This window comes from Pelmatolapia mariae, linkage group LG4 (assembly GCF_036321145.2).
Source record: "Pelmatolapia mariae isolate MD_Pm_ZW linkage group LG4, Pm_UMD_F_2, whole genome shotgun sequence".
Lineage (NCBI taxonomy): Eukaryota > Metazoa > Chordata > Actinopteri > Cichliformes > Cichlidae > Pelmatolapia > Pelmatolapia mariae.
The window spans coordinates 17,725,158-17,751,011 of NC_086230.1; the positions used below are offsets into that span (position 1 = coordinate 17,725,158).

The 25,854-nt window shown below is 38.8% G+C and overlaps 1 protein-coding gene across 1 annotated transcript; it reads right to left on the bottom strand.

Annotated features, from left to right (window-relative positions):
* Nucleotides 1-1,739: 1,739 nt before the first annotated feature.
* LOC134626723 (interferon-induced protein 44-like) lies at nucleotides 1,740-19,996 on the bottom strand. Its single transcript, XM_063472662.1, has 6 exons — nucleotides 19,848-19,996; nucleotides 3,174-3,372; nucleotides 2,648-2,794; nucleotides 2,237-2,408; nucleotides 2,047-2,147; nucleotides 1,740-1,901 (listed from the first exon to the last, which is right to left on the bottom strand). Exons 1-6 carry the CDS (start codon nucleotides 19,994-19,996, stop codon nucleotides 1,740-1,742), a joined length of 930 nt encoding a protein of 309 aa, XP_063328732.1.
* Between the last annotated feature and the right edge of the window lie 5,858 nt (nucleotides 19,997-25,854).

Genomic DNA, 25,854 nt, shown 5'->3' on the forward strand with positions numbered 1-25,854 from the left:
TACTCTTAACATTGTCAGTATTAAATGTAAAAACTATAATGACAACCAAAAAATGAAAATGATCTTTTTTCACTATAGACTAAAGACAAATATGCATCCCTTCATTTACACATTATAATGTGAGGCTTCATTAAATCCCAGTACAGTCTGACATTTAGTTGGATATAGTCTTGTTATTTTACTCTGTATGGAAAACTTTAAAAATATTTAGCCAAAGCTACTCTTATATTTTAATATGCAAAAATCTTTATTATGGTTTGTGGATTCTTTAATGGGCTGTGTCATTTTGTTGTAAAATTGTTTAAAACAAAACTCTACAGACAGAAAACAAAGCAGAGTTTAGAGTTTTTGTTTATGGCAAGGTTTTCATTTTCATTTATTTCTTAGTATTTTCACTTCTAGTTTGTGTGAATGATATTTGATTAGTCCCTTCATTGTTTCTCTCTATGTTTTCCCCTCTGTTGATATTTTGGTGTTTTGGTATTTCATGGCTTTAGTAGTTGTTTTTAATTGGTTGCTGTTCTGATTGGATAATTAGATAATGTAGTAATCTAGATCATAATTACAGGCAACTTTATAATTTGATTGTTTTCCCTGCTGGTTGCAAATATTTTAACATAATTTACTCAAGATTAAGCAACTTTTTGTTCTCGCTCCCCTTGTATCAAATTTGGACATAGTTTCATTAAATTTTAAGTCATTTTTTGTCTAAATATTTAATCTTTATTCTAAGAGAGATAAACCACCAAGTCTGCAGCAAAGAGAATAAAAACTAAAAGTTATTTTCAAGCATTAATTTGATGAACTAATGGATCATAATCTGTGGGTTCATTATCCATCACATTCTTCCTTGTCTTAATAAAAGAGTTGGTAAAGTAATAAGTCTGTTAAGTGTTACACTCTTCATTTTTGCCAGCTTTCTTTCCTTCCTTCAAATAGGATAAACTTTATTAATATGTAGCAGCTCATTTCCAGTCTTACTGACCAAATGCTCAAATTTTTAATACTATAATACTCTACTATACTTTCCCTCTCATAAACACCACTGCTTTTCTGCAGCAACTGTGTTGTTTCAACTTTTTCTTATAGGCTACTACTTTGTTATTTTCCTTTGAAAAATCAGCCACTATTTTGCCAGTATCAATAACTGTGATTGGTTAGATATTGAAAATCCCACCCCTTTTATGTGACTGTGCTATCTAATTTTGTGTCTGTGCTTGACTTTAGTATAAGTATTATTATTGTTGTTTACTGCTAAATATGTGACAGTGCTCCACTTCTCTCCCATGTAGCCGAGTTCCAGTCAACCCCTATCACAAATTGTTTAAGAAATTACAAGAAAAAGAAGCAAAATAAAAAATTAACAAATTAAATCATTTCTGCTGTTTATTGTGATTTTTATGCGAACAGGGCCACTGGACTATAATGTTCAAAGGTTCACGCTCTACTAAATACTACAAGAAGTATAATATGAAAGCAGTATTGTTTTCTTACACAATTAGATGTCTGTTCAAAGGTTGATAGATACAAGAGCAAAACACAAAAACTGAAAGCCAAGTCTACAAAGCAAACACAGAAACTTTGTCATGCAAACAAAAAAAAAAAGACCTGAAGAGTTTCTAGTCTAACGGTATATACTTTAGCCAAGGAAAGGAAAATCAGCATGCAAAGAATTACTCTGACCTTCCTGTTTAGACCCAAAAGTCATTTTAATACAACAATAAACAAGTTCAGCAGGTCTACAGGCTGTTGACGTAGTCCTCTCCAAAATCAATCATCTGCTTCAGAGCAGCCAGTATCAGTACGTCGACGTGATCATCTGTTTGGGTCTCATAGTGGTAGTTCTTGACAGGAAAGATGCAGTACAGTGGAATACCCAGATACACACTGACTGTCTCCATCTAAATTTCAACAGTTTAACATTTGTTAGCATTTATTTTACTTGAAATTTACTTGAATTAAACTGTTGGTTAAAAAAAATATTCCAGCTAAAATACTAAGAATTTAAAACTTTTTTAACAAAAAAAATTACCGCTAGAAAAGTACCTGTTCCTTCAAGTGGGAGCTCTTATACACATTTCTTATATTTCCTTTGACTTCTGGACAGGCTTCATCAATTTTGGTGAGAATTGCCATTTGGGGAATTCCTGTCAATACACAGAATATCAGAGTTGAGGTGATGTTTATCAGCTTATAATTCAATTGAGTTTATCCTATAACCAAGCCTGGCTCTTACCCATGTCACTGGCTGCAAGTCTGACAGTCCTCATCTTTTTCATTATATCATCACTCAGGAGTTTTACTTTGTTGGCATCGATCACACACACTAAAACATGAACTTTGTCATTTAGAGTGGGCACTATGTTGTAGTCATTATCATGTTCGGATAACGAAGATCCAGGATTGAACTGGAAAACAATCAAATCAGTTACACAAGTATATACAAACGTTTCACACATCTTCTGGTTTACATGTCCATGCCTCTGCCAGACTTTTGTCCCCATTGGAACAAATGTATCCCCTCCTCTGATTTTTAAATCTAACTTTTAAATACACTGTGTATGTGTTATTTAAAGGTATAATAAAATAGTGTCATTGTATACACCATTAAATTGTGTCTGCAAAAATGCCTTAAATTTCATGATACCTTGTAACCATCCTTCATGTGCCCCTTCATGGCCAGTATGATGTCTTCCACCTTAACTCCTCTGTGCTTCTCAAGGCCCATGATGTCAGTGAAGGCAAAAGGATAAAAAGTTCCTGGTCCTCCTTTTTGGATTTTGAAAGTTTCATACTGTAAAACAGAAGGTTTTAACTATTCTGATAACAGGGTTACCTAATCACTGAAGACTACAAAACTGGCTTCTGGTTTAGTATAAGGCTGATATCTGAAAGAACAACTATGGAGAAAAGTAAAGTGAAACTAAACTTGAGACAGAGATTCAAGAAGCAAAAAAAAGATCTGTCATGCTATAGCAGACCACATCCTAAGACCTCTGTAGTGCTAATCTTTACTGTGCTGCAGTGGAAAGACAAGTGAGCTTGGTTCTACGTTCAGCTTTATTGCCGTTTAGTTTCAGTTCACTAGTTTTGTTACACATTGCATGACTTTTGTTTAACAAATTGCACGAAATACATGAGCTTGACTAAACCATACCCGAATTAAAACATACTTTTTTAGTCAAGCTCGCTCCAGAAGTTGCATCTGCCAGAGCTTGAGTGGTCATTCTGCCTTGTAAAAGAGTGTCAAGTGAGTTCATGAAGCTGGACTTGCCGGCACCAGCAGGTCCATGAAGAAGAATTCTGAGGTGCTGGAGCTCAGAGTTATAAGGCTGGTAATTATTTATGCTCTGGAGATCATTGTTTTTGCCACTGTTCAAAGAAGAATATTTATGACGTTAAAGTCAAGAAAGTGAAACTGATAGTCAGTGGTGTAGGTATGTTGTGATTATGGCGCAGGCACAGTGGTGTGACTATGCCATGAGAACAGGAAATTCAGCTGACACCAACCAATTTTTGCAAGTTAATTTACGACATTTGCGTGGCAACAAAAAGCCCATTAAGGGTCAAACACTCACTTCCTCTGTATTTTCCTCCATTCCTCACTTAAATCTGAAAAATTGCAAAGAATTGACAAAGAAAACAGAAAATATATTTTTAAGAAAGCATTTCTTAAAAATATGTAATTTTTTCTGATCCTTTGAGCTTAATTATGTTTTATCTTACTCTTTGGAGGGTTTACATGTCGAGACTTTTGTCCTTCCATTGCTAAAAAATATTACAGCACAATAATACATCCACACATATTCATTAAAACGTTTAGAACATATCACTCTTTGCCTAAAATATTTTGTGTTGTATTATACTTGTACCAATGCTTTCATTGCTACATTAATCAAACTGGGGAAGTACAATTCACTAAGTTATTTTTATTGATTAAAAAATTAAATAAAGGGAAAATGATTTTTTTTTAATATTAAATTTATTATGCTTGTAATACAGTTTTAGCATGCTAAAAATATTCAGAGTTCCCATAGTGTTACAATGATCATCCATCATTGATTTCATTTCTGAATGCAGAAGAATACACACTTTAGTTTTACTTTTAGTTGACGCATTTTGTTGATAGAATTAAAAAATAATCCTTACCTTGAATTATTAATTATTATTAATTATTATTGAATTATTAAGCGCTATAAATATATCTCCTATCATCTCTATGCTGACGACATCCAACTATACTGTTCCTTCAAAATGTCTGAGTTTTATAAATTGTCTAATTTAAGTAATTGCCTGACAGAAATTAACAAATGGTTATATGACAATTTTCTCCAACTAAACTCTGATAAAACAGAAACTCTTATTATTGCTCCAGACCACATGGTCCCAGAAATTAGACAGCATATCAGCTTCTTAGACCCTTATTTAAAATCAAGCCTTAGAAACCTTGGTGTCATATTTGACATTCTAAGCAGCTGGTCCGAAACTGTTTTTATCATTTACGGAATATTTCTAAACTCAGACTAATGGTATCAAAGCTTGAACTTGAGATGATTATTCATGCTTTTATTTCTTCCTTTTTACTTGTTTTAACAAATCAGTCTTAAATCGTCTTCAGACTGTGCAGAATGCTGCAGCACGTCTCTTAACAGGCACCAAGAGAAGGTCGCATATCACTCCAGTCTTGGCCTCCCTTCACTGGTTGCCTGTAAATTTTAGGTTTCATTTTAAAATTTTAGTTCTAACCTTTAGGGCCCTACATGGTCAGGCTCCTCAATATTTATCTGGCCTGCTGAAACCACATACATCTTCTCGGGCTTTAAGGTCATTAGATCAGAGACTGCTTGTGGTACCGCGCACTCGTTTTAAAACTCGTGGTGATCGGGCCTTTCAGACTGTGGCACCACGGTTGTGGAATTCTCTCCCACTGTCTCTTCGCTGCACGGACTCCATTGATTTTTTTTAAGAAACAGCTGAAGACATTTTTATTTAGAAAAGCATTTGATTAATTTCTTCTTATGCTGTTTTTATAGTTTTATTGTTTTACATTGTTTTATTTACTGTTATATTGTTTTTATAACAAAAGCGCTATATAAATAAATTTTACTTACTTACTTGAAAACTTGTACCTAAGTAACTTTTTCCTGTTGTATGTGCCTGAAGTGGAACTAATGACTGTCACCTTGTTGCAAGCTACAAATATGGAAATTACATTCACATACTTTCATTTTACAAGTCTTGTTTTGTCTTCTGACTGGCCAGCACACCACCGTCTACACTGTACATGATTTTCTTTCAGAATAAGCCAATCATCTCCTCCTGTGGAGATATTTTAAAGAAAGATTCTTAGTTAATTTTAAGACCCATAACATGTATAGATGTAAATGTATACTGTAATTAGGCCACAGCAAAACATGCTGAAAGTCTTTTTTTTTTATGCTGAGAAGGGCTTCCCATAGCTCCACCTGTAATACCTCCACAGCCCACTTGGGGGTAGATACCCAACAGCTAAAGCTTGTACGGCTTGAATCATGAAACACGACAATGACCCAAGTTCAACAAGAAATTTACAATGAGCCAATGAAGCAATGGCCATGCATCATACTGATGTCATTGAAGATTTATTTTAAGCTTTCCCTCCTTCAGACACAAAAACTAAACATAAATAAAAGATGTAAAAGTTTAAAATAGAAATCCTGCAGTCCTTTCAAAGCCTCTCATGCTAGTATGAATCAATAAACACCAACATGATGAAGTCAGATGAAGTCACTGAGAATGGATCTCTTTGACCTTGTAACGATGTAAATAATATTAAACAAAATATTAACAAGGACGATTAACATGTGCGACTCTTAGACCACATGCAGAATGAGGTTATTCTGTGGCTGCATGCCTGTTTGGTGTATCCATGCTTTTCTGACCCACAATACCCCTGGCCATGCTCTCAACTAAATTCTTGTCAATTAACTTTTACAGGCTGCATTAAATAAAGTTTATATGAAGATCACAAACCATTTATAAACAAAACTTTATTTTATGGTCACACATTATAGACATTTTTAAGCAATATTGCCTTGTTAAATGTTTTTAACATCTTATTTAAATGTGTTTTTAACCATTTTTAAAGACAAAATAAACTTAAATTCACATGAACTTATGACAGAAATCTACTGCTCTCACCATGTGCTCTACAGAACACATGGCCTAAACAGCGAGCTAAAAATATCTGAGACAGGAGCATCGGTTGAGGTAGTTTCCAGGACCTTTGTTGTGAAATTGTAAACAGACATAGATAAAAGATAAAGAAAACGATAAGAAAATAAACTACAACATCACAGTGTAATTAGATAAATTATGGAACAACATGAGTTCACAACAACTGCACACTCCATTCAGTAATATGGTCAAGTAAGTAACTCTGAAAGGTCTGGAAAGCGTTTAACTACGTCATTGTTATTTCTGACTGGATATTACCAGTTGCCTCATTAACTCTAATCATGAGACCATTAAATTACACTTTCTCTGAACAATGAAGATTATTGCAGCTTCAGCCTGATTAAGTATGTCTTCACTGAGATACATCTTTCACTTATGCAGCCATGACTGGTGTTATCCTGAGACTCCTGGCTGAAGGACTTTGCAGTGTGTTTCAGCAGAGAGACAGCATTCAAAAGAGTACTGTAGGTAATCAGCTGTTCAAAACGTGTGCTGCTAAACGTGTTGTGTGTCACACTAGTGGCACAAGTTGTGATCTCTGACTGTAATTCTGGATCTGAATTAGGTTCAACGAGGCAGAACATCTCCCGAGTGAGTGTTACATTGATGCAAGTGGAGGGAAATTTTAATTAATCTCTGGATAAAAGGCCCAATCATATCAATTGTATTTTTTAGCAGACTTGAGAAGATAATTAACAAAGTTAATTATTCCAGAATCAAGAAATTGAGGTGCTGTTAAAGCATTAAGTGCTCGTCTTTTACGCACTGGAGTGAACGGCTTATCCACAAAACACTGCAATATTAAAGTGAACACCTCAGGAAAATGATCAGAGAAATCACATAAGTCAGATATTTCTGTGATGCATGCATCAAACCCCGAGATAGCACCAAGTCCAGTTTGTGTCATTTTTCATGAGTGGAGCCAGTGACCCACTGGGTCAGGTTAACACAGTCTATAACATTTAGAAAGTACTTGACCAGAGGTTTAGACTCATACCAGACATGAATATTAAAATCACAAAAGACTGTCAGACTTCAGAACAATTTCTGCCATAAAATCAGAAAACTCTTTGATAAAGTCCTTCTTAAACTTAGGAGGACAATATGTTAGTGCACAGAGCACAGGACTGCTGACATATAGCTCAAAGTACAGAGTTGGAGAATGAATAATGCTACAGTGTTTGATGGCAGTGGAAACGGGTGTTAAACACTGTGCCTAAACCTCTACCCCTACCTAAGGTCAGAGGGAGGCTCAAGAATGAGCAATCTGGGACAACTGAGACAGCTGGTGACGCAAAACTAAAGGCTAGACCGTCCAATTTCACAGCCGCTCACTTCCGGTCTACCCGACCTTCGGAGCACCTGGCCCACGTAGACTACGAAGGCCGGGTCCTTAGAAGGATGCAGCCTATGAATTTGGACACCCCCTATATCTAAGGAAAGGCCAACCAGCCTTTGGAGGAAGCTAAATTTTGCTGCTTGTACCAGCTACCCCGTCCTTTCAGTCGCTACCCAAAGCTCGCAACCATAGATTAGGGTAGGGATGTAGATCGACCTGTAAATTGAGAGCTATGCTTTTACACTCAGCTCTCTCTTCACCTAGACGCACCAGTACAGTGTCTGCATCACTGCAGCCGCAGCACAAATCCGTCTGTCGATCTCCCGCTCCTCTCTCCTATCACTCGTGAACAAGGCCCCGAAATACTTAAACTCATCCACTTGGGGCAGGAACTCATCTGTTAGTGGGCACGCACCCTTTTCCGGCCGAGGACCATGGCCTCAGACTTGGAAGTGCTGAATCTCATTCCCACCGCTTCACACTCGGCTGCAAACCGTTCTAGTGTGAGCTGGAGGCCATCAACTGATGAAGCAAACAGAGCCACATCATCTTCGAAAAGCAGAGATGAGATTCTGAGACCACCCAAGTGGAAGCCTTTGCCACTTGACTACACCTAGAAATTCTGTCCATAAAAATTATAAACAGGATTGTGACAGCCATGGCCGAGTTCAACACCTACCGGAAATGAGCCCGACTTATGCTATGCGGACCAAGCTCTTGCAACAGCTGTATAAGGATCCAATGGCCTGTAGCAATGAGCCAAACCAAACGAAAACTGCATCGTTCCTCCTGTATCCGAGGTTCGACTAATGCAGGGGTAGGCAACATTTCTGATGATGAGTGCCATCTAAAATTTCCTCAGAAGTCAATGATAAGAAAAATAAACTGGGCCAATATGGCATGTTTGTTAATACAGAGATACACATTTTAATGTGATCTCTGGTCTCCCACTTGGAGACACAGGTCTCCGAGTGTCCAGCATTCAGACGGCTACCTGAGGACACTCTTCATGTGAGAGAAAATCTGCTCACACAGATATGTAGAGCCAAATACTGTCAATAAGGCCTCTGCAATGTTCTGAAGACAGTTAAACTTGTCAGGTTGTGATGTCCAGCAGGTGAAAATGCAAGCTCCATGAAAACGCACAGCTATGGATTCCAGCTGCGTTCGTAGTTCTGCAAACTTTGACCCCCACAGAGTTGAGATTTCCAGTTCAATCAGCTGCATTTCAATGCCGCATTAACTGGCATTAACTCAGCCAGTTAATGCGAGACAAATCCAGCTGCTCATTAAAGCTTTCTGGTTTGATCAGTCTCGAGTCTACGGATGTATACACGTATTTCCGTGGTGCTGATGGTGCGCTGAGTGGAAAGCTCCTGAAGCATTTGAAGTGTCGAAATGTGGAAATTTCAACATCGCTTGAAAAAACTGACAGCTAGTGTAACAGGGTCATAAATCACATTGTTATAATTACACAAAATGTGTTCTAAACCCCCAAACCGTTCCTTTTATACCTGACTTTTAGGACCTCCAAGCCTGTAGCTATGTTCATTATCAGTTAGAGCCCCTTCTCATTCTCTTCTTCTTCTTCTTTGGTGCAACCCTATAAATACAGTGTACCCCTTTGGCCTCTCCCCTTTTCTACAATTCCCCTGTGGGAGAGGTGGGTGTCATTTCTTTCCAACACTTTAAAACACACATATAATTCATATTTAGCCACCCTGATGTTTCTGATTGCAATTGTAGTTCAATTATTGTCATTATTAAGCCTGTTTTTTGTTAGATGTTATAAGTGTGTAGTATGTGTGTATCATAAATGTGTTTTAGGCGCCATAAATGCTAGCATGAATATATACTCCTTGCTAGCTTGGAAGTTGTGGTGGGTTGAGCTAACCCTCTTCCCCACTGTTTGTATTTGGTTGTAGGAGCTGGAGTGGGCAAATTATTTACTTGGAGGCAGGGCTGGACTGGGACAAAAAATCGGCCCGGGCATTTTGACTAGAGACCGGCCCACCAAGATAGAGATTGAAAATATGACGTCATTCAGGGGTAAAACCGCAAAGGATTCTGGGAACTTGAGGCAAGAGGTACTAGCGCACGCAGGCTTTCAATTGAACTCAGTTACACAGCGATAAAAAGAAACACAAAAAATGGCAAGAAGCTGTTGTATTATTAACTGCAATAGCCGGTCGCATGACAGCCACGGGAAGCCGACGGGTAAAGAGATGGTTTTTTTTTTTATCGGATTACGTCGTTGAAGAGAAATTTTTAAAGCCATGTTTCCGAAGTAAGAGCCGACGGATGGTCTGGATATACCAAATATAACGTCTCAGAACACTCCAGCTCACATGTTAGTCTGCTCCAAGCATTCCCACAAAGGTCAGTGTTTTGTAGTAGTTAATATGTCATTTTTCATAACATAATTGGTGATATAGGTTACAAGCAAGTCTGGCGCTGAACAGAAATTGTCGCGCTATGCTCCTTTATTTATTGTGCATAAATAGTGAATTGTCCTGACACAATATTGTGTTTCGCTTCTGTTATTACCATGGTACACTGACAAAAACATATACTTTTATTCATAGGATAAAACAGTTGTTTTGTATCACTAATTGTCCAGTGCAATTACAACATACAATATTATTGTCACTGCTACATTTCTGTAATGCGTACCAGAAATTATTTCCACTACTAATTAATTACCGTTGAGCTCAAAGGTTATATTAATAAACGGTTAACGAATGTGTATTTATGACGACGATTTGTGAGACTGGTAAACTTACCTTTGTTCGTACGATGGTCTTGTGTTCTACACGGTGCATTTCAAGGTCCTGTACCCATCCGTCGTTAAACTGTACCTGGGCTTGTTGCAGTGACCTGAAATTACTAAAAACTTCATGAGTGTATGCACTCACTCCAAGAACCGTATAATTATAAATCTGAGCGTGGTGAAAGTTGGGCAGCACGCTAACGTCTTTTGTCCACTCTGAGTGCTCGTAGGGGTCTGACCCTTTCACTCCTTTGATTTTTTCCTTGTATCTTTTCTTTGCCTTTTCGTCGAGTCTGTCTTTGTACGGACCGGCATTGTTCTCCTTAGTTTTGTACATTCCTTTTTTGTGCGGCAAAGAAAAATCAAGAAGGTATTGGAACCGGAGAATGAACATTTTGCGGTGCTGCAAATGCTTGCATTTGATGTGGTACTTGGATTGTTTTGCCTTGAGTTCCCGGCATGCAATGCGCGAAAGTCACGTGATCTGTCAATCGCTATAGGAAAAACCTTAAATTAAGACCAAGAACACTAGAGGTGAGACATGATCATTAATTAATATTAAAATTAATAAATGACAGATTTAGTGATATTTTCATAAACACCTCCTTTCCTTTTTTTGTTCTCCATTTTCTTTAGTTCGTCTATAAGATTGCTAAACAAGGGGGAGGGTGCATCCGGCCTCCTCGGCTGTAATTGGTCCAGCCCAGAGTCGATCATGACCAATTGGCCAATCCAACACCTTTCATTATATATACCCTTCCTAAAAAAAAAAAAAAAATCCATCGGCCCATAAAAACAAAAAATCGCCAGCAGCCCACCGGGCAAATGCCCGGTATGCCCGATGGCCAGTCCAGCTATGCTTGGAGGCCTTTCTTTCTTTTACATTTTTTTTATCAGGTATGTCAGATTTCATGTTGTTGTTTTTGTTTTATCTTATGTCAAATATGTTACATGTAAATTCATACTTTATGTTTAATGTAAAAATAAATGCCAGCCCTTTTCTACAATTCCCCTGTGGGAGAGGAGCTGGAGTGGGCAAATTATTTACTTGGAGGCCTTTCTTTCGTTTACCTTTTTTTTATCAGACACAACGCAGAACCACACCGGTTACACTAGCAACGCCCCTCTCACCAGTAGGCTAAGTTATTTTTAGCCAATTACAAGTTGAATCTGGTAGTTGGGGTTGTTAGCTAAGATACCGTCATTAAGAAGCGGCACAACTAATGTGTCTATGCGAGCTAATTTGCGATGTGCACCACTGGCCCGGCCACACACACACACACAAATTTTAATAATATGTATGCATACAGTCCACAGAGGTGGGTAGTAATGAGTTACATTTACTCCGTTACATTTATTTGAGTAAGTTTTTGAAAAAAATGTACTTTTAAAGAACCTTTTTTGCACAATACTTTTTACTTTTACTTGAGTACATTTGTGAAGAAGAAACGGTACTTTTATTCCGCTACATTTGCAAAATTCGACTCGTTACTTTTTAAAAAATAATTAGTTTAACACATTAGATAACATGCCGCCAGTGGAGTTTCCGGTAACTCGTTTACCAATCAGATGTGGCCATGCAGTCACATGACCAGTTTGAAACTGTGGCGGGCAGAGCCGCCCAAGCGTTTCAAAGTAGCGGACACACGGAAAGAAGAAACACCTGAAAACATGGCAGAGCCTAGGGCTGGGCGATATATCGAGTTTTTTAAAAATATCGATATATTTTTATACGAGATATAAGATGTGACAATATCATTTATATCGATATAGTATATGTTACGTTATAATTATACTTGTGGAGCCGCAAGTTTGCCTCTCTTTCGTCCACTTTTGTCTCTACGCAACTTTACTCGGCCATTGCTCTCTCCTTCACTGAACACAACTCCCCCTCCTCCCCCATAGCTTCACCTGCAGGCAGGGGCGGATCTAGAGAAATTTTCTTAGGGTGGCATGAGGGTGGCAAAGAAATCAAATGGGGTGATAAAATCAAAGCCTTTTTTTCCCCCAAACACATATGCAGGTGGTTACATATGGTTAAAATGATTCAAATGCAATAACTGTACACGTTTTTCATAGAAATATAGTCTATAACTTAATTATTGTCTGTAGCCCACATAATTACACACTTTAGTTACATAAAACATGTGAGTTTTGATTCTATGTACTGTATAGCCTGTATAATAAATAAATATGTAGCCCAATAAGTATAAAATCCAGAAAGCAGAAAGTTCATTTACAAACACAAGTCTAACTTAAGTTTCAATGTTTTTTGTTAGAAAACAATCACATTGTTATAGCTTAAATTACACAAAATGTCAGAAATGTGCACTGTCATGAACAAAAATGTAAACCTAATTTTTCATGATTTGTTGAATTAACCCTCTGAGGTCTGAAATACAACCGGCCATTTTTGACTCCTTTTGAGTTTACGTTTGTATTTCACCCTCAAATTGTTTCATTTTATTTTTTCCCCTTGCCTTGTTTGGTATCATTCTTTTCAGCTCAACTGAATTTAGTTGTTTTTTTCACTGACATACTGCATTAGTATTACTGATCTGAAATCACACAAAGAACTTAAAATCCTAGTAGTATTTTTTACTGTAAAAAAACACACAGACATGTTGAGTAAATATTTATAACTTGAAATGCAAATATAAATTGTACATTTTGTAAACATATACAACTATTTATCTAAAAACGCAGCCAATACACCTGCTGGGTTTTTTTTTTTTTCATTTTGTGCAACCATTAAAAAATATTACTAAAACTAAAGTGAGAGAACAATCAGGTGTCGCAATAAGATGCCCCACAAATGACAGAGGAGAACATCACAGGGATAAACCTGCAGGCCTGACAACAGGAGGTGTATCACTCCGCTGGTTTTCTACTTAGTGACAGTGTTTACGTTACAAATGTGCCTTAGTGACATTCATTAGTGCCCTCACTGACACACAAAACAACGACTACACAACAGAACAACTACACAAGACAACACAATACACTAAGTAGGTGTAGTAGGTGCAGTGTCCGTGGACCACAGAGGGTTAATAACACTCACCTTCCTTCCATTTCCAGAGTGTAACATCTATGGGCTCAAAATGTGGTCATAAATATTTTGTACTTGTAAATCAGGATTTGTATGTGTAAAAAAGATTTGTGTGTGCGTAAAAAAGATTTGTATGTGTAAAAAAGATTTGTGTGTGCGTAAAAAAGATTTGTGTGTGGACTTAGCCAAAAAAAACCCTGCAAGTTACACGTACGAATTTTGACCCTATTTTTCTTCCTTTCATCTGATTGGTCAATGTCATGTCAATCACAAATGTAATAATCCAATCAGAGAACAGATGGGTTTGGCTGTCGGAGGGGCACTTTTTTGAACTGCAGGTCCTTGAAGGGTAATACAGTTTGAAGCTGGAGGATCTCTATATAAATATCCGATAGCAGCTAGGTCCCCTAACTTTCAGCAGCTGTTGAAAGGATAAAGTTGTGGTATGTCAGTGGTTAGAAATACCATCATTACTTTAGGATTAGTTTAACACAAAGTCAGGGCTGACCCGGGACCATTGCTGTGAGTCACAGTGCGCAGCATAAAAGTCCTTTCACATCGGACGCAGGATGTGCTGCTAATGCTAACTGCTAACTAAAAGCAAAGGATCCAGAATTTGTTGCGCTGGCTGCTGGGCTTTGTGGGTTTTTGCAGCAGCTCTACCTGTACTAGATGCACCTGCTCCTTGTCGTTTCTATCTCTGACTTTATGTCCTCTACAAGAGTTTCGTGTTTTTTTGCTAGTTCTTCAAATGTTCAATAAAAACATGTATGTTAATTCATAACGAAGAAAGCTTTGTAATGAAGACTGTCATTTCCAAAACACTGCCCGCCCCTCGCGGTCCGCAGCGCTGTTGAAAAGGCTGTGGAAGTCCCTGTATTAAGCACGTAGACCTGTGACACAAAAATCACCAAACTCAGACGACCACAGACTGTTTTCCTTCGTGGTGATGAAGGAAAACACTGGGTTGGCATGTAAAAGGGCATTTATTCCCTTCAAAGACCTGCAGTTCAAAAAAAGCGCCCCTACGACAGCCAAACCCATCTGTTCTCTGATTGGATTGTTACATTTGTGATTGACATGACATTGACCAATCAGATGAAAGGAAGAAAAATAGGGTCAAAATTCGTACGTGTAACTTGCAGGGTTTTTTTTGGCTAAGTCCACACACAAATCTTTTTTACACATACAAATCTTTTTTACGCACACACAAATCTTTTTTACACACACACAAATTCTTTTTACACATACAAATCCTGATTTACAAGTACAAAACTGATTTACAAGTACAAAATATTTATGACCACATTTTGAGCCCATAAACATCCAACCACCTGTGTAAAATCCGAGATTCCCATGTTCAGAATGTGCTCTGGCACAATCATAAGCATCGCTCGCTACTGAAAACAAGAAAAAAGCCGGTCCTGCTATGGGCTGAACCATTTGTTAATGGTGGAGGGGGGAACACTATGCAATATATTCAGTTTTAGCATTTATATTCACTGCCGACTGTAACTACGCTCAAACTGTTAATGCTGTCTTATTTTAACAAACAACACTGTCATATGCAAAACTAGGGTGGCACTTGGGGTGGCAAGGGATCATTTTAGGGTGGCACTTGCCACCCCATGCCACCCTTCTAGATCCACCCCTGCCTGCAGGCAACAACAAGATGGACACGGCAAATCTCCGTTAACGAGTTACTGTGCATCGCCCCGTGCGTGGGGCTGGACGGCGTCAACGTGTTAACGAGCTAACCACGCTAACGAGCTAACTACACTAACGCCATGCAGCCCACAGGGGCTGCACAGCCTAAAATCCTTTCATTTTCTCAAAAGTTGACAGTGCGCCTTATGTATGAATTCTGGTTGTGCTTGATGACCGCGAACCGATTTTATGTGGTACACGGCGCTCAGAAATCTGTCAAAAAATGTTTTAGTACGACTTTGGTAAGCTACGGAGCTGCACCACTTGATGGATTGTCGGAGCATTACGGCTACCGAGGAGCCTGGCGGAGGAATACGTACTGTGCTTCAACGTAATATTACCGTATTGTGTGTGTATAAGAACCATAAATGGCACTTGTTCAGCGACGTGGTTACAAAGAGGATTTCAAACTCCAGGCTGTCAATCACGCAGTAGAACTTGGGAACAGAGCAGCTGTGAAATCTGTCTGTCTTTGTTATTATGCTCAGCGTCTTTTAGTTTACATTTTGACTGCACAATTGTGAGCTTTTTGTTATGCACAAAAACAACATTGTTTTCTTTTATTTATGGAGCATTATTATTTAATACATGCTCATAATTTATTTTTGAGTAATTTTTTCATGTACATCTATGCTGTATGTTAATAAAAGTGCCTGTGTGACATCTGGGACACAGCTTTGACTAAGAACTCTCTTTTTGTTCTTACTTTATGGCTTAAAAAAAACATCGAGATATATATATCGTATATCACCATCCAGCTAAAAAATATCAAGATATGAATTTTGGGTCATATCGCCCAGTCCTAGCAGAGCCAATTGTCTACGCTAGAGCAGAAGAGGATGAACACCCTTGGCCTCATATACAAAGAATGTTTTGCTTAAAAGCAGTACAAAAGAACAGCTATGTCTTCAGTGTCGGTGTCTTCAGTGTGAGCCAAAACAAACCAACTTTTCAGAGTGAAAAAACTCGGCTCGTGTAACCTGAGAAAACGGTAAGTTTTCTCTAAATATCTTCTTAGCTGTGGTTAGCTGGATGTCAATCTTAGCGTGAGCTAAGCTAACAGTTAGCCTGGTTAATGACGCTAGAGTTCAACGCACATGCAAACAGCTCGTCTCTACTGCTTTAACTGTTAAAACAGAAGGCAATACTGCAGCTGACAGGGTTTATTATGTGAAACAGAAACTTGTTTAGTTTAAACAGTGTGCATTAGCCGGGCAAACTGTGCGATTTTTTTTCAGTCGCGTTATTCAGCTCCTTCTCAAACTGTACGATTGAATCGCAGGGGTTAGAAGGTCATAGGTCACGATGCAGGGTCTCACACTATACGGCCTGATGCTCAGAAGAATATATATGATACCTATTTGGGGGGGGGGGGGTGGGGTGGGGGGTGAGGGGTCAGGGGGTCAGGGGAGGGGGGTTTTGCCTGGGGGCATTGCCCCCCACACCCCCTTTGCCGAGCTTAAAAACTGACATCTTGTGCACGTACGAGCACGCGCGCATGCACTCTCATGTACGCGCTTTCAGTCTTCCGAAAAGGGACACTTCCTGCGGTCCCACTGCGCATGCTCTGTCTCCTCCTAGCAGGGTGTTTTTTAATTAAAGGTTCATCAACCGCTGTAGGCATTTCGGGCTTTTCACGGTAAATTTACACAAACAGGAATGACTTTGTCTTTTATTCTATAGAAAGACTTTTGTTGTCAGAAAATCAAGCTGAAACGGCAGTGTGTTTTATAATCAGATTTTCTACAGTTAGTTAAGCGACTCCCCAACCTTGCATTGTTTCTATCAACTCATTGTTGACTGTTTCAGACTTTAAGACGCCGTTTATCTCAAGAAATGGTGAATAAGGATGTGGAGAGAGACCAAACTTTTATCCCTTTCATTAAATAATTTTCTTTTTGAAAGGTTTTTTTTTTTCTTTAAATTTGACACGTCCTCTCTTCATTTTGCTCCTGGCTGCTCTGTGCGATGTTTATTGGATGTGGAACAAAACCGCATTAAACATATGCATGTCTTTAAAATATCTAAAACAAAAATACGCGAGGGCTTTCCAGACATTCTTTAAAACACAGATGCGCAACGCATTATTTAATTAGTGGTTATTATGCTCTGTGTATTGTGGTTTATCACATGGTAGTTATCTTTTTTCTTTCATTCTAAAACCAGGGAAAGACTTACTTTTTTTCTTTCTTTTTTTTAAATGAGTTACTTCACAATTCATGCTATCTGACACAGGAGAAACTTTTTAACATAGTTTCATCCCATCTGTTCTACACTGCAACTTTATTGGCTGAACTCTGCACAGATTTTCTACAGTTAGTAGTTAGTTAGTTGGATGTTTCAGACTTTAAAACGCCGTTTATCTCAAGAAATAGCGAATAAGGGTGTGGAGAGACACCAAACTTTTATCCCTTTCATTAAATATTTTTTTTTAATTCAGCACGGTCTCTCTTCATTTTGCTCCCTTCTGCTCTGTGCGATGTTTATTGGAGGTGGGAACAAAACCGCATTAAACATATGCATGTCTTTAAAATAATTAAAACAAAAATACGCGAGGGCTTTCCAGACATTCTTTAAAACACAGATGCGCAACGCATTATTTAATTAGTGGTTATTATGCTCTGTGTATTTTGGTTTATCAGTTGGTAGTTATCTTTTTTCTTTTCTTTTTTTTAAATGAGTTAATTCGCAATTCAAGCTATCTGGCTCAGGAGAAACTTTTTAACATAGTTTCATCCCATCTGTTCTACACTGCAACTTTATTGGCCGGGTTCTGCTTACGTTTTTTTTTTTTTTCTTGCGCATCCCCGCCCCCCAAAACTGACTTTTTAAAAACCCGGGGTAGCCTAGCGGGAATTTCTCTTACTTTCAACGCCAGCAACGCGACTCTTTTGCAAACCAACAAATCGCTGCAAAAGACATCACACATGGACCCCAGTAAGTCTTGCATTTTTGTTTGTTTGTTTGCATGCTTAGTTTCCCCATAGTATTATTATTATTATTATCATTATTATTATTATTATTATTATTATTATTATTCAAAAAAAGCGTTTTTTCTTTTTGTAAACCAAAAGTTTGATTGTAGGTGGTGTATGGATTAACTCCCCTGATACGCTGCCTCCAGCCCAAAACCAGGAGAGGTCTCTTGATAATTCCCATACGTCAGAGTACGAGAACATATGGTAAATATAAAAAGCCTAACAATACACATAATTTAAAATAACTATCAATTTATAATTTGGGTGTATAATATATATATATTTTAATCCTTTTCTCCAGGTTTAGCAGTCAACCACCTTTCTCGGATGACATAGCGAATATCCACTGGTCAGAGGACTGGGACACAGCCACTCCTTACTCAGCAAATCATGGATCCAACCAGCCGATTTTCTCAAGAAATGCCGGCATCAACAAGTTCAGCGCAAGGGTAGACGGAGACACACACAACCTGCTTTTTAATGCGGTGTTGGGAAGGGAACATACAAGTACACCCACCGGTGAGACATCTTCTTCTTCTTCTTCAAATGATGTTCTGCCTACTATTCCTACATGTCTCAGACAGGCTACAAATCCGGGTGTAGAAATAACTCATGCAGAAATCTCAGATACTGACATGCTTGAAGCCTATAATGCTTGTATGAATTCATTTGCCATCGGTGATCGTGTGTTTATTCAGCATCAGCTCGAACAACAAAAATACTTTGAACAATTTCTCAATCAGCAGAAAGAAACAGATCAAAAGTTAGATCGACTCCAAACCTTTTTCCAGGAACATCACCAAAAAATAGAGCAAAAATTAGACCGACTCCAAACCTTTTTCCAGGAACATCAGCAAAAATTAGACCGACTCCAAACCTTTTTCCAGGAACATCAGCAAAAATTAGACCGACTCCAAACCTTTTTCCAGGAACATCACCAAAAAATAGATCAAAAGTTAGACCGACTCCAAACCTTTTTCCAGGAACATCAGCAAAAATTAGACCAGTTCCATTCCCTTCTTCATCAAGACAGGCAAAAACTGGATCTAATCCTGAGCAAAATACAAGAAATTGAGGGGGTTGTTTTTAGGGTAAAAGAAATTGACATAAGCATTGCAGAGCTCTTATTACAGGTATCAGAATCAACAATCACCTTAGCAACTGCAAATTAAGAGAAAAAAATGTCTTCAGAACCACCCAATAAAATATTCAAGAACAGTGATGGATGTGCTCAGTTTGATGGTAGTCCTTCAGAGAGCAGTCTAAGGAATAGCGATCAATTCGACATTAGCAGTTTTAGAATCAGGTGTGCTGAGCTGGCAGACAGATTAAAAGACCTTTGTAGGATCTCTGCACCCACAACTAACTCTGTTGTCTCTACCGCTGCTGTTGTCATTAGAAGCATTGCGTCTGGTAATATTCCTTCAGAGAGCAGTCTAAGGAATAGCGGACAATTTGACATTAGCAGTTTTAGAACCAGATGTGCCGATCTGACTACTAGATTAAAAGCGCTTTGTCAGACACATGAATCCCGAACTAACTCTGCTGTTTCTGCTTCTGTTTGCACTACATCTGTAGCTGTTAATTCTCATGTTGCCAATGCTAATAATGTGGGTGATGACGGTGGTGAATGCAATCACACACAATCCTCTACAGAATGGTTTGATGAAATTGGTGATATTGATGCTACACCTTCTGCAGGGCATTTTGACATTGATGAGCTTCTTTCACAATCTGCACTTTGGTATCAAGCAATTGACAGTGTTGATGATGACCTTCCATTGTCACCTACTGCGCATTCTGATGCATGTGAAAGTCTTATTGCTCAGCCCTCCGTTGGTCAAATTGAAACGTTGACATTTGATGATCTCATATCGCCTCTTACTGCGCATTCTGATGTAGTTGGTAGTCTTGATGTCGGGCCCTCTGTTGACCATTTTGACACTCATGAGCATCCGCCTTCTCCTAGTGATGATTTTGATGCAGCTGTTGATGTATTAGATAATACGCATGAAAGTGGCACTGTGCAGATTGGTGGCGGTGGTGGTGATGCTAGCGGTGGGGTTAGGAGTAGGGACATGCCTCATTTTAATTCCAGAGAACTGCGCCAGCGTCTTGATTTTAGAGAGATCGGTCTAGATAATCTGCAACAGGTTCCCGGCAGGGTGCGAGAGAGTTTAGGTAATTTAATTGACCAAGCCCTACAAGATGCCCCATCAGGCAGCATGTTGAATGTTGTGTTACGAGGACCATCCCTAGCCAGTGATGTGCAGTGTGTGTTACAATCAGATGATGATTATAATACAGATTTATTCCTTGAGGAAATCATGCAGGTGCTTCAAAGCAATGACGAGTCTATAGCATCAGACGAACTTGAATTTATCGCCACAGTTGCTCATAACAGGAGCGGCGGTGTTCGTTTGAGATTAGGGAAAGTGGCTTATGATGACATCTTGCTAAAAAAAGGGAGACATTTGTATAATCCTCAAAATAGCAATAACAACCTGTGTTTTTGTCTGTGCTTGGCACATGCTCTCAACGCTGAAGTGTCTGAGGATGAGAAACTACTCTGCGCAAAGCAGATACACATTGATGCAGGGCTCGACCCCAGGCAGCAGGTTTCTTTCGCCAATGTCAGCAGTTTTGAAAAACAGCTAAATGTTAAAATCGTTATATTCCACCATACTGCAGGGCGAAAACAGCTACAGTGTTTCAAAACACATGACACACCGCACCCTCAAACCATATATATGTATTTACACGACGGTCATTATTATGTCATTGAAAGCACAACAGGGTTTTTTGGTGCTGGCTATTTTTGTAATTATTGTTATAGCACATACCAGACTCCACTGCACCACGCATGTAAATTCAGATGCAATGTATGTTTTACACTGTGTCAAAACTATCCGTCACAGACTGTGAAATGTGCAGACTGTAAACGTATCTGCAAGTCACAGCATTGTTACCAACAGCACAAACTAGTAGAACCGGTGCATAAACTAATACCGTGTGATCATATGAAATACTGTGAAACATGCGGCACGGTATACAGGAAGTCAGACAAATCAGAACACAAATGCGTCCCAAGTGTATGTACACTATGTGGAGAACGCGTGGTAGCCAGCAGCATGAATCACGAGTGTTTTATTCAGCCTACTGAAATGAAAAAACCTGATGAAAAATACATAATATATGATTTTGAGACCCGATATCATGACGGAAAGCATGAGGCCATTTTTGTGTGTGCAATGGATATGCATGGGAAAAAATTCTGTTTCAACACATTAAATTGTGTGGCTACATTCGTTGGGCACTACAGAAGGCCTAAATTCCGCGGATATACATTTATAGCTCACAACTCTTCTGGGTTCGATATCTATATTCTCCTAGAATACCTCGTTAAACAAGGTATTGCTCCGGGTGTAACAATGAGAGGGAGTCGAGTCGTTCTAATGTATGACAAATCCTATGATCAGAGATGGATTGACTCATTTAGCTTTCTGCCCATGCGTTTGTCCAAAACACCTTCTGCCTTAGGATTCGAGGACCTTGAAAAAGGCTTCTTCCCACACACATTTAACACAAGGGCAAACGAATTCTATGTAGGTCCTTATCCTGTCCCGTCTTTTTACGGGTATGAAAAAATGACTGAATGTGAAAAGGAGAAATTTATGACATGGTACAACTCTGTCTGCGAGAAACCATTTGACTTGCAGGCTGAAATGCGAAAGTACTGTATTAATGATGTCGAAGTGTTGAGAATGGCTTGTAAAATATACCGCGAGACCTTAATGGAGTGCACGCAGATTGATCCATTTTCACACGCCACACTGGCATCATACTGCATGGGGATTTTCAAAACCTTGTTTCTTCCAAAAGACACCCTGGCATTGACTCATCATGGTGCCTATGTTGATCAGAATAAGACATTTTCAGACGTGTCTCTTGAATGGCTTCAATATGAAGCTTGCAGACAAAACATTGTTATCAAGCATGCTCTTAGAGGCGGTGAACAAAAAGTTGGGCCTTATTTTTTGGATGGATTTGATGCTTCCAGCAAAACTGCATATGAATTCTTTGGGTGCTTCTATCACGGCTGTCTCCGCTGCTACCCAGAGAGTGATGTTAACCCAGCCGCCAAACTGTCATATGGCGAGTTGTATCATGCAAGTTGTGAGAAGGTGAATGCTCTAAGAATGCATTACGGTCTTAATGTTGTGGTCATGTGGGGGTGTGATTGGTCATCATTAAAGTCGACTGATCAGGCAGTCAAGGACTTTATGTGCAAATACAAAAAGCCTGAACCTCTGGACCCAAGAGATGCATTGTTTGGGGGTAGGACTAATGCGATGAAACTGTACCACAAGGTCGATGATGGTGGAGCTGAAAAGATCAGATACTATGATTTTACAAGTCTTTACCCCACTGTTCAGTGCACAAAAGATTATCCAGTAGGGCACCCTCAGATCATATACAATGATTTTGACAGAGTCGAAAATTATTTCGGGTTTGTTAAGTGCACAGTGCTTCCTCCAAGGGGTCTATTTCATCCTGTTCTGCCCTACAAGTGCCACAATAAGCTGATGTTTCCTCTCTGTAGAACATGTGCTGAAGAGCAGCGCCAGCACAGTGATTGTGTGCATGCTGAGAGTGAGAGACAGCTGTCAGGTACTTGGGTTTCCTTTGAGCTCGAAAAGGCTATTGAAAAAGGGTATGAGATTGTGTGCATCACTGAAGTTTGGCACTTCCCTAATAAGACTGACACACTGTTTAAACCGTATGTCAAAACATTTTTGAAATTCAAGCAGCAGGCATCTGGATACCCGAAAAATGTCAAAACTGCTGAGGAGCAGCAGAAGTTTGTTCAAGACTATTATGAGAGAGAAGGCATCAGACTAGACCCTGCTAAGATTTGTGTTAACAAAGCAATCAGAAGTTGCAATAAATTGCTTCTGAACTCTCTGTGGGGACGATTCTGCATGCGAACAAATATGCCCTCTTGCGAGCTAATTACAGACCCTGCCAGATTCACACAGCTGATGTTCAGTGACCATTATGACGTACGGCAGTTCTGTTTCATCTCTGATGATGTTGCAATGGTTCAGTGGTGTCATGCTGATGGTAGAGGGTCGCGGGTGAAGGATGTGAATGTCTTTGTCGGTGCTATGACTACGGCCTATGCGAGGCTCACTCTGTATGACTTGTTAGACAAGCTGCAGGAACGCATTCTTTACTGTGACACAGATTCAGTTATCTTCACCTCTCATCCCGGGGAGTGGGTACCCCCTTTAGGACCATACCTCGGTGAGCTGACTGATGAGCTCAATGATGGCGGATCTGGAGAGGATGATCACATTACTGAGTTTGTCTCTGGAGGTCCAAAATGCTATGCTTATTACACAAAACAGGGCAAGACTCAGGTTAAGTGTAAAGGTGTAACACTAAATGATGTTAATTCTAAAGTTGTTACCCATGAATCATTGAAAGGCTTAGTCAAGGCATTTGTGGCCGACAGGGATGTGCATTTAGTTGCAGAGTCTGACACCATCAAACGCAATAAGAAGAGGTTTCATCTCAGGAATGAAACAGTTGTAAAAAAGGTTCAGGTGGTCTATAACAAGAGAAGGGTGTTGTCTGACTATACAACACTCCCTTATGGATACTGATCAGGATCACCCCTTTGATGGGAGGCTACAGCACCCTTTTAGTTTAGTTATTAGCGGACCGAGTAATTGTGGAAAGACTTTCTTTGTCAAAAGCATCATTGAAAAAGCATCTACTATTATTTCAACCAAAATTGACAATATTGTTTACATCTACTCCTGCTGGCAACCTTTATACAACCAACTTCTTCAGATAAGAAAAATCACCTTTGTGAATGGTATACCGGAGTCTCTGAGTGACGATGTCCTTTTACCTCCGGATAAGAACAACTTGCTCATTATTGACGATGTGATGAATACTGCGTCTAACAGCATAGAAGTTCAAAATGTGTTCACACAATACGTTCATCATAGGAACTTGAGCTGCATGTATTTAGTTCAGAATTTGTTTATGCAAGGAAAATCCAGTAGAACAATTTCGTTGAACACTAATTATTTAATTCTGTTTAACAACCCTAGAGATAAATATCAAATTTCAGTTTTAGGTAGACAGATGTTTCCGGGTAATACAAAATACTTCTTAGAAGCTTTTAATGATGCCACATCCGCCCCATATGGGTATCTTCTAATCGACTATAAATCTAAGACGCCTGATTATTTAAGACTCAGAACCAATTTATTGTCGGATCGTCAAGTTGTTTATATCCCCAAAAAACGGCTAAAGCGGTAAAAAAAAGGATGTCGTATTCACGGATGCAGAGAAACATTGCACTGTTGGAGTTGTTGTATAAATCCCCACCCAGCGTACGGAGGAATATTATTTGTAATGCAAGCATGGATTTTATTAACGCTCTGTGTGAAATATCGCTCAATGTTTTGAAAGGTGTTATCCCGCTGACTGATCAACAGTACAGACAGCTAAAAAAGAAAAAAAAAGTAATCAGACTGGTTGCAGACAAAAAGGTCAAAATTTTGAAAAAGAGAAGATCCATCAACCAATCTGGAGGATTTTTGCTACCGTTATTAGGGGCTGCTATACCCTTCATCACCAGTCTTATAGCAAATAGGTGAAAATGGAACACACACAGAAAATGTTTTTGGTCCCGCAGCATCAGTTGGACGTGTTGAACCAACAGCAGCAACAACATACAGGCTCCGTCAGGCATGTAGCGCAAAACGAGCTAGACAAAGCTATGGTTGAAGTGCTGCAGTTGCCAGATTTGGATGTGTATGAGAAGGCTAAAAAGTATTCTGCCATTCTTCAGAGATACCTTTCACTTGTGAAACAAGGCATGAGTGAAAAAAATGTGATAACACTATCTCTGCCTTCTGAAGCCGGTCAGGTTGCATCTGACCACCAAAGCAGTGTTGGCGGCGACAGAGAAAAAGACATGTTTGCGGGTGAGATTTTGTCCTATATGACAAAAAGGAGCAGAAAAAATGCAGAGCTTATTTTAACAGTGCTCACGCGTGCGTCGGGAGTTTCTTGGAATGATAGGGGTGAAATTATTATTGACAACCGAATAATCAGAGGTTCGCATCTCTATGATTTGATCAAAAGTGCAACAGCAACACGTAGAGCAACAGATGTTTCATGGCCTGCAGGGTGGTCGACATTTTTAAAAACACTTGCCCGCTTAAATGTTCCTCTGTCTGCTTTTCCTAATACTGAGGTGAGGAGGACTATTAGCCAATATAAAGGTGACACTGGAGACCCTAGTGTTGAAACAAATGGTTTGCACAAAACAGACAAGAAGCGATCACTGAGTGATCAGAGCTTATTTGCCACACATAAAAAATCAAGGCAGAGTAGAAGCGGATGGATAGATTTTTAACAAATTTAATATCATGCATTTGTTTTCCCTTTTTTATTTACTACTTTGAATTGTGTTTTTTTTTTTTTACTTATGCGTGTGTTGTTAAATGGTAGACAGTTTTACATTTTCTATTTACTACTATGAATTGTGTTTTTACTTATGCGTGTATTGTTAAATGGTTTGACAGTTTCCCTTTTTATTTACTACTTTGAATTGTGTTTTTTTTTTCTTATGCGTATATTGTTAAACAGATGTTAGTTTACCCTTTTACTACTTTTTTTTTAAACTCTATTCTGATGTTTAAAGATTGTATTACTAAATAATGTTTTTCTTTTACTACTTTTTTTTTTTAAACTCTATTCTGATGTTTAA